This window comes from Larimichthys crocea, chromosome XIII (genome assembly GCF_000972845.2).
Source record: "Larimichthys crocea isolate SSNF chromosome XIII, L_crocea_2.0, whole genome shotgun sequence".
In the NCBI taxonomy this organism is placed as follows: domain Eukaryota; kingdom Metazoa; phylum Chordata; class Actinopteri; family Sciaenidae; genus Larimichthys; species Larimichthys crocea.
The window spans coordinates 5,765,246-5,775,238 of record NC_040023.1 but is presented as its reverse complement, the minus strand read 5'-3'; the positions used below and the strand labels follow the sequence as shown (position 1 = coordinate 5,775,238).

The 9,993-nt window shown below is 41.9% G+C and overlaps 2 protein-coding genes across 3 annotated transcripts; one reads left to right on the top strand and one right to left on the bottom strand.

The window, feature by feature from the left end:
* Window positions 1–458: 458 nt before the first annotated feature.
* Window positions 459–3,842, bottom strand: rpl15 (ribosomal protein L15). The gene is made up of 4 exons (XM_010746691.3): window positions 3,737–3,842; window positions 2,479–2,660; window positions 2,245–2,381; window positions 459–818 (listed from the first exon to the last, which is right to left on the bottom strand). The coding sequence occupies exons 2-4, from the start codon at window positions 2,648–2,650 to the stop codon at window positions 513–515; spliced, it is 615 nt and encodes a 204-aa protein (XP_010744993.1). The 5' UTR covers window positions 2,651–2,660; window positions 3,737–3,842; the 3' UTR covers window positions 459–512.
* Window positions 3,843–4,595: 753 nt separating this feature from the next.
* nkiras1 (NFKB inhibitor interacting Ras-like 1) lies at window positions 4,596–9,947 on the top strand. Of its 2 annotated transcripts, XM_019268000.2 has the most exons (4): window positions 4,596–4,690; window positions 4,917–5,017; window positions 5,105–5,346; window positions 7,907–9,947. In XM_019268000.2, exons 2-4 carry the CDS (start codon window positions 4,924–4,926, stop codon window positions 8,147–8,149), a joined length of 579 nt encoding a protein of 192 aa, XP_019123545.1. In that variant the 5' UTR covers window positions 4,596–4,690; window positions 4,917–4,923; the 3' UTR covers window positions 8,150–9,947. The 2 variants fall into 2 exon arrangements, with proteins under 2 accessions (XP_019123545.1, XP_019123537.1); XM_019267992.2 differs by lacking the exon at window positions 4,596–4,690 and having other exon boundaries at window positions 4,697–5,017.
* Window positions 9,948–9,993: the final 46 nt, after the last annotated feature.

Genomic DNA, 9,993 nt, shown 5'->3' with positions numbered 1-9,993 from the left:
TCAGGAGACATCAAGTGAAGCTGTTAGTTTCTCATTCCAGTTGCTGGTTCAGCGGTTCACACCCAGATTGAACTCGTGGTTCAGTCGTATTTCTGGTGAAATACGGAGTAAAGAATTCTGTTGCCAGCTCATTTGAGACGTCATTGTACTTCAAGGATTGGCACACTTGAGTGTTTCTACCTGATGGCGCCTGCTCAGGTTGGGTGGAGCGTCAGTCTGGATTTTTATCATCCATCTATATACTAATAAAAATAGTTAAAGGATCATTTGTCCCGGCCTTCCCATAGCAAACAGGAAACTGAGGGAGTGTGATGAAGGCACTCTAATCAGTGTGAAGGTAAGTCACCTACAGTCCCCAGCAAAGGCTATAAAATATTTATTCACTGACAGTATGGAGCTGTCAGACCCTTTCTGTTGAAGCTTTTCATATTCAAACAAGTGAATGAAGCAGACAGGAGTGTCACCATAAAAAGGGATGTTTATTTCTTTAATGTACAGACGTGTGGCGCGCTCTAACGATAGCGGTGCAGCTGCAGGGTGTTGCGCCTCTTCCAGGCAGCACGGCGGGAGCCTCCGATGGTCAGGTGGTACTTGTGGCCCTTGCCCAGGCCGCGGCTCTTCTTTCCTGCAGATGTCAGGCCACGCATCTCTCTGTGCTTGTGCACAGCCTTTGTGATCCATTGGGTGTCTGGGTTGCGTCTGACGGCCTTGTGGAAGGGGTCGATCAGAATCACCTCGAAGAACTTGTAGGTGGAGTCCTCGCCCACCCAGTAGGAGTTCAGCACTCTCAGGGCTCCGCAGTGACGACCAGCACGCTCCTAGGAAACGAAAATACGGAGTGAGTGAATGATTGATCGGCCTAATCAGCAGTAAAAATCCTCAGCGAGTAATGTGGCACCAGCACCGAAAGCAACGGCTTTGGCGTCTCCTAGTGGCAGCAACACATTTGATCCTCTGCACCCGTAAACTGGAGACAACGCGCTCATTTAGCAGCCTACTTCAAATTCATTCAAGGCTGCTCGTGCTTCTGGATACAATATTTATAGTGTAACAGTGTAACAACCGCACACGGCGGTCTAATGGCCTCCTGACGTCAAACATCATCAAAACAAGCGTACGAACAACCACACAGTCCTCTTTAGGACATGAACTCTTTAGATGGAATATTGCGGCGTAATTGCAGCGCTGCTGGCCTGGACAACACTTTCTGTTACTGTTCTGCAAATCCTACAAGATTATATCGACCAATTAGAGGTTCTATGAACAAAGCGACAGTTGACCTCGATGTGTCAAGAGTCTTAAAACAGGTGCCACATTAACAATGAGCGTCCCAGAAATTCCTGTCGAGTGAACCAGCACGCAGGACACCGCTCCTCAGCTGCTAAACATCATTAGTTACACCTGCAGGACAAGTGTCCTCAAAGTTCTTTGATAGATCGAGCCGCTGTTGGTCTATTTTAACAGATATTTGGACTTTTTCGCCCCTGATTCCAATAAAGTTAGGACGTGTAAAAACGACAACCTCACCATCCAGAACGCATCAAATTTACATTTACAAAAAAGTTTCAGTTTGAGCATCAACTTCTCTGTAGCTTACTACTGAATACAGGTCATCAAGGATTTGAAAATCGCTGCAGTCTTCATGTTTATGTTTGTTACTTTGATGGAATCTGGGTTATAGAATGGAAAGCACTGTGTTTAATGACGTAACCAATTATTATTATTGATTATCTGCCAATTCTTTTTGATTGGTCAATAAAAAAACCTTTCCTGGAGCTTATGATAACTTAAACTTTGTTTTATCTGGCCAGAGGTCCTCAATATAAAGATGTCTGAACCAAAGAACTGAGAAACCAAAAATAAATAAATAACAGGTCTGTAGACGTCCCTAACTACAACGGCACTATTTTGAACAGTGAAGCTGCATGAATACTGAAGCCATCATTGATCGTATTATTTAAACCTGTGCTTTTCCCATCACACGTCAAAGTTGTCGTCAAGTTTAATAGGTTTGTTCAGGAAGCTTCAATAAGTTCAAAGTTAGTTTTGGTGTCAGCAGCCCGTTAATAAATCTAGTTACAGGTGCATTTCAACTACAGATCTGAGGTACGCTGTCCTGCATGTGGTTGGCCCTCTGGCCAGTGAGTGCTACTCCAACATGAGCAGACCGACATGTTGTGAGTTTGACCGGGTGCATTAAAGATGTGTTTTAAACAGACTCTACACACTAACAGGTGATCATACCTCAGCAGTGGACTGCAAGCTGCGGGCAAACTTGATCTGGTTGACGCCATGGTGCACGGGCTTGCCGTAGGTGGCACCCTTGGGGACAGGGCGTTTACGTCCACCGCGGCGCACACGGACACGGTAGATTACGTAACCTGTTAGAACCAAACAACAACAACACGTTCATCAAGGCTGCACGGACGATGACAGATCACACATGTGCACGTGTACAACTCTGAGCTCGGCACTCACCCTGCTTGGCCTTGTAGCCCAGCCTACGGGCCTTGTCAGGTCTGGTGGGTCTAGGAGCACGGTGGAGGTTGGACAGCTGACGGTACTGCCAGCAGCGAACGCGGAGCAGGAAGCGCATCACGTCGGACTGCTTCTTGCGCCATAGCTCCTGCATATACCTATATGCTCCCATGTTGACTTATCTGGAGGGGGAAAAAAAGAAACAAGACGTGCAAGTTAGACCCATGATGCTGAGCCACAGGTTGAGTTAAAACTCCTGAAACGAAAAATCTGCAACTTTGCTCGAGACTGGAGGACGCACATTTAAAGTCAGTCCACTTCAAGGCGTGATGCAAAGGCCAAACTGGCTAAAACTTGCAAAAATATGACAACAGATACCTCAAGATGCATCTTTAGGTACCAGCAAATACAGCCATGCTATAAAATATTAATTCCTATGGCAGTGAGGATTATAAAGGAGGTGGCTTGGTAAATTTCCTCTCCTGTAAGGGGTCCAAAACGTTTGAGTTAGACCCGACTTTAAAGCTTGTTTTGATGCAACAACAAAATACACTATACAGGATTATAACGGACAGCATGTGTGGCTCAGTGTACGTGTATTTACAGAGATCAACTCATGTCATTTTAGAGTCCGCAGCACAACATAACCAACACTTCTGATCAGGTTAAAACAGACTTTCAGGTTATAAGTCGAGTAGCACATGAGTAAAGACCCTGTAGGCTCCCCTCCGCTTTGAGGAGCGACAACCTGTCACTTTTACTCTAGTAGAAACTAAACTATATAAAACACACATGCCTCATCTCACCGTGTGAGAGCTTACAGAGAAACTACTCAGTGTTTAATGGCACAGCAGTCCATGCTGCTTCTTCCACAAGTACAGCTCGGCATGCTATCATTAGCCGCGTAGCTCATCTTCTCCTCACTAACACCAAACACAAACTAACTCACTGCAGGTGCCGCTTTCTAGGACATTGAATCCCCCCGAGAAACTCTGACAAGCTTTAGTTATTTCACAGAAAAGACAAAAACAGACAGCATGCTATCAACACATTAGCTCCGGCTAGCGGTTTCAATGGCACCGTTGAAAAAGGAGCCGTAATCTGTGTTTTAAAATAACGTTAGTTAAAAAATAATCACGGCTTATAGGTTGTTAATGAGTCGTTAAACGGCTCCCTGAGTTGTAAAGGCAGATGAAAGTATATACAAGATGATTTTAATGGATTACGTTTCGTACAAAAGCATAGAAAACTCGCTTACATGATGGCGTACCAGCCGGAAAGAGAGAGGGTAGGTACCCGGCATGCCTTATGAAAACCATGGTGACGCGTTTCCTCTGAGAGGATCATGGGAAATGTAGTCTCCGGACTTCGTTCGAAATATATATTTTTTATTTATCCAGATTTTTAATGTTTTTGTTCGCTCTCTTTTTTAATTTCCATTCATTTTCGATTAAATTTATTTTTTAAATAATAATAATACAAAAATATGCATATTTATTCATAATAGCGATATTATATCTATATAATATAATTATTAGAAACAAACAAATATCATATATTATTATCATTAGTAGTATTTTTTTTTTAATTTTATTTGTTTTCTGTAATTTTTAGGTTTTTGTTGTTGGGGTTACACGCATGCGCAGTGACAAAGACGCGTCTCTTTGAGAGGCTCATGGGAAATGTAGTCTCCGTCCTACGTTTCTAAATATTTTTTTTATTTATCTACATTTTTAATGTTTTTTTTTGTTCGCTCTTTTTTTAATTTACATTCATTTTCGATTAAAAAAATATTTTTTAATATTAATAAAAAATACAAAATATGCATCTCTAATAATTTTCGATAAAAAATATTTTTTATAATAATAGAAAATACAAAACATGCATTTCCAATCATTTTCGATTTAAATTGTATTTTTTTAATAATAATAAAAATACAAAAATATGCATATTTATTTATATTTGGCACATCATATCTATAAATGCAAATATGTCACTGTTATTATGTAGCATGAAATTATTAGAAACAAACAAAACTCATGTGTTATTATCATAAATAGTATTTTTATTTTATTTTATTTGTTTTCTGTAATTATTATGTTTTTGTTTTTCGCGCATGCGCAGTGACAGATTAAGCCCTGCAGCATGGATGCTCCGGTTGTGATGCTTCACCTAAAGACTCGATAGGCGGCCAGACATCCACCTGATTTGAGTAAGGAAGTGCATCCGGCTGTTTTAATCATTAACCAGCCGTCAGTGAACAGCTGGCTCGTCCTCGGTTTGTTTATTTCACGCTGGATCTGATCTGAGCTGCGAGCTAACCAGGCTAAACAACAACAACACGCTGTCAGGATGTTTTAGGCTGATGCGGAGCAGCGTCCATGTTCATATAACGTGTCACAGATGAGACTGTAAACACTGTCAATGTTTTATTGCAGGCTCGACATGGGGAAAGGTTGTAAAGTTGTGGTGTGTGGCCAGGCAGCAGTGGGAAAAACTGCCATACTGGAGCAGCTGCTGTACGGAAACCACACTGTAGGTGAGTGACATTAATATTTATAACCACGTGATTTAAAGTGTGTGATCCACACACACTGTGAAGGGTCTGTCTGTGTTTTTTTTCCAGGATCCGAGTCCAATGAGACCCAGGAGGACGTGTACGTGGCCTCGGTGGAGACAGACCGGGGTGTGAAGGAGCAGCTGAGGCTGTATGACACCAAAGGTCTCCACGATGGACAGGACCTGCCCAAACACTACTACTCTGTGGCGGACGGCTTCGTGCTGGTGTACAGCGTGGACAGCTTGGAGTCCTTCAAGAGGGTGGACACACTGAAGAAGGAGATCGACAAATCCAGAGATAAGAAAGAGGTGTGGCTGCTTCAGAGTGCTTTAATAACCCTCCAGATAAGCAAAACTCCACCGATCAGCTGTAGTAAGACTTGCCAGCTGATTACAATTGGACTCCTCTATGTACTTGTTTGTGCAGTCACAGTTGAGACAGTGCGGTGAGAGGTGTGTGCAGCTCCCAATAGGTCAGTACTATCAACAGGGTTCCCACGGGTGCTTGAATTCCTTGAAAATGCTTGAATTTCAATTCAGTGTTTTCAAGGTTGTGAAAATGCTTGAAATTTGTGTGATGTATGAACTGAAATTGACATTCCCTGCTTGGGGAAAGTTGTATTAATTCAATAGTGGATATGTGGTTGCACGCAAATGCTTTTTCGTGTTTTCGTAAAGTTAATTTGAATTCTTTAAACATGTCAGTCCCTCACCAGTTCACACTTTATTTCAACACGTAGCTTGACACTTAAATACAGATAATGTGATCTTCAGCATGGAGATCCTACACTCAGCCATACATATAAAATAAACAGACTGCCAACATGCTGGCCGAAACATGTAGGCGGATTTTTACATTACATTCCAGTAAATCATGAGTGTCTCTTGTCTGTATTTTGTCTTCCTGGGGCTGGTACAAAGCAAAGCATACTGGTTGATCATCAAGCAGCACTAGCATGTATCTTGTTAATGGACAGGGGCAGTAAGTGTGGATTGGGTCTGTGTGATGGTCCTTGCTGTTAAAGGTGCTGGAAAAATGGAAAAACTGGTGCTTGAAGGTGCTTGAAAAGTGCTTTAATTTGTTCATGAAAAAGGTGTGGGAACCCTGTATCAATATCTGCAAACAGAAAGGAAATGAAGAGGATCTGTGCTGGCTTTTCTCTTCACCTTGTACCCATTGGCATATATTTAATGCAGTTTTTTGTAGTTTTCAAAGCTTGTAACTATTCCATCTTAGTGTTTTATATTTCCTTTGTTCCAGATCATGTCTGCTCCTGCTACTTCTCGTCGTAAATGCCTCAAAACAACCCTGACTCCTTTTGCTATAGTCAGAGGGCAAACATCAGTGCATTTGTCAAACAAGCATATTTTGCATATATATTTATATATTTTTTTGTTAGGATATTTTTTTGGCCTTTTATGCCTTTATTGATAGTACAGCTGAAGATAGACAGGAAGCAGGGGGCAGAGAGAGGGGGAGTGACACGCAGCAAATTAGCCGTCCGATGCGGGATTCGAACCGAGGCCAGCTGCAGCGAGGACTACAGCCTCCACACACGGGGCGGCCGCCCAACCCACCACGCTACCGACCGCCCCATATTTTGCATATTTTAAAGTAAAACTCGGTGATCAAGACAAAGCCATGGGCCCCTCGCATAGTGTGCAAGCAGTGTCTGTCGAGAGTTTACGGATGTGGACCGAAGGAACACGTGAAAAGTTGGCATTTGGTATTCCCGTATATACTTTTGTTTAGTGAAAACAAGCACAGTGTTTTTCATATTTTTTAAGAAAACGCGGATCCTATAGTTAAAAAACTTGATGTGATAGAGAAAAACTGAGATCAGTTTTGGATTCTGCACCCAGAAATGAGTTAAAAGCAGCTAACTCAACAAAAATTGTGTTCCCCGGTGTTATTATTCTTAATATGTAAATGAGCTCCTCTCCTTCAGCTCTGCCTTTTATGTTGTGCCACACAGAACAGCATTTAGAGACATTCGGTGTCCGGGTTCAACACTGGCCGACTGTCAGTTCAGTTTCAGGTTAGTTTCCGTGTTCCCTGTTTGTTTGCACAGCCGTTGCATTGTTCCTCCTGAATAAGTCACAAAGTGTGCTCGTGAAAGGTGTGAGCAAATAGAAGCTGGATCGAAACAGTAAATAAATGATTTGCTTTTTATTCAAATGGGTCGACAGCTTTTGCATGTAGGAGCACACACCTGAGGAACGTGCATCATGCAGATAATCCTGCAGGAGCTGCAACACTTTGTCTGAGCTTTTAGTCAGTCTGGTTTGTTTACTGCACGCACGGTACGAGAACATCACAATGAACAAGAACAAATGCAGGTTTTTTTACTACCCATAAAGTCCATCAGAGACCTTTTCTTTCATACAGCTGCAACACCATAAAGTCCATCAGAGACCTTTTCTTTCATACAGCTGCAACAATTAATCGATTTAAGTTGTCTACTATTAATCTAATCAACAACTATTCTGATATTCGATTAATAATTTTGTTATTTGTTAATAAAAAAATGTCCAAGTTTTCTGATTTCAGCTTCTCTAATGTCAATATTTTCCAGTTTCTTTAGTTTTCTGTGACAGTAAGCTGAATATATTTGGGTTGTGGACAGAACAAGACATTTGAGGATGTCACCTTGGGCTTCAGGAAATGCTGATCTGATTTTTGTTTACCATTTTTTGACATATTACAGACAAATAAACTAATTGATTAATCGAATTTTTAACATTTTAACCGGGTTTTCAGTCAACAACGATGACATACTGGCTTTAAAGCAATAGTTTATTAAATCATGAACGCATTTCTCTTCTGTGTCAGCTGGATTTGGTTCAGATGTGTCTGTTCTGTCCTCAGGTGACGGTCGTGGTGCTGGGCAACAAGACGGACTTGCGCGAGCGTCGTCAGGTGGACCAGGAGGCGGCGCAGCAGTGGGCGCGAGGCGAGAAGGTGAAGCTGTGGGAGGTGAGCGTCACCGAACGCAACTCCCTCATCGAACCCTTCACTCAGCTGACCAGCCGCCTCACGCAGCCCCAGAGCAAGTCCGCCTTCCCTCTGCCGGGGCGCAAGAGCAAAGGCACCCCGTCCAACGACATCTGACATCATCTGCCCTCCCTGCATTCGCCTCGCGTGGGAATAACCAGCAGGACAGCGTGGACGGGCCCTTCAGCTTAGCAGCATTACTTTGGTTACACCTGTGTAAATATACAGTGACGCTTTTAGAGTTCAACATTTAGGGACGTAAACTTATTTGCTGTCTTTCTAAGAGTGAGATGAGAGGAGTGATATCAACCTGGATGTTAAGCACAGAGCTGGGGTAAGGATGTGCTTAGCCTGGAAGACTGGAAACAGGGGGAAGCAGCTAGTCTGATGCCTAACAACACCTCTAAAGCTCATTAATTAACATTTTGTGTCTCATTTGTTTAATCCGAACACAAACAGAAATGTAAAAAACATTTTTTGGATTTTAGAGGTAGTTGCTGGAACTACGTCTTGACATTTTCAAGCTGTAGTTGAGGTTGTTGTTCTCCACCTTTACACCCAAGGGACTGTTTACAGCTTCCCAAAGTCTTTACAGTGAAGTACAGAGACCAAAATATAAGCCTGTGCTATAGCTACACAGATGTGCTGGACAGAAACTGATGTTCGTCCAACATGCAACTCTACCTGAAATTACAGATTCTGTTCGTGTTTAGGTCAAATTAAGTCGAATCATTGAGTTTTAATGTGACATGATATTGAGCTTCTCATCTCACCTGCAGAAAGAAAACAAAAAAGCACATTACCCAACGTCTCCAACGAGTAAATCTCCACAACGAACCAAACATTAAGTGTCAAACCACAAAACCAAATCCACGTCTGTAACATCTCTGCTCTGTACAGTGTGTTCAACACTTATATGCGCCGCAGTCAATCCTTTTTTTTCTCTTCTTCTTCAGTCCATCTTAACATGGGCAAGCACTTTAGCACCAAAGATTAGACGCAACCCAAACACAGATGTCGTTCATACACACACATTTGAACTGGAGTAACGTACGTTCACGGTACTTTTTTTAAATTAAAAATACGTGTCATCATTTCAAGTTAAAGGATAAGTTCAAGACGTACAAGTCTGTCTTATGTTGATCCAATACTCATGAGTTATTTGTTGATATAATCCTAATCTGAAAGAGGAACTCTTAATCTGTCTAAATCAGACTGTTGAAGCCTGTTATTAGCTTTAAAAACTGGATTTGTGCTAGAAATAAACGGTCATAGCAACCTGTAACTCACAGAGGCATGTGATCGTTGTACTAAGACAGACTTGAGAAATCTGTAACTGTCCCGTACGCTCTGTAGGACAGTGTTTTCAAACAGGAATCTTGCACCTATAATGTTATTTCCTATGTGATGTGAATGAATCCTTGTCCTCCAGCAGGACTCAGCCAGTCCAGTCCATCTCATATATATATATTCAAATATGGCCTGGCAGCAATAATATTCCTGGTACTGCCTTTACTTGTGACTCCATAATGTCTTGTCTGGCGTTAGTTGCACTCCTGTCGTCCAGCCTGTATAATCCAATAGGGCTACTTAGTTAAAAGCTGTGTGTGTGTGTGTTAGGCCTTTCTAACAGTAGAAATGTCCAGTGTTGAGAGGAAATATTTATTTTTTAACTAATTTATTTTTGTCACTTTAATGAGCCACATTCCTTGACTTTTAGACAGCGGTGAAACAATGTGAAGGATGATCCTGCGCCGTGTTTTCTGTGTCCTTTAATGTTTCAAAGTAATAACATTTAATGTGCTGCTAGTAAAACAGAGGTGGTGAGACTCTGTAATCATGCTCTCTCCCTAAATTATTCTCTGCTCTGTAACTCTGTCTTAAGATGCACTGAATAAAATGTAGCCTCTTCATATTTTCGGTGGTGTTTCCTGAAGTTTTTTTTTAATGATGCAAAATGA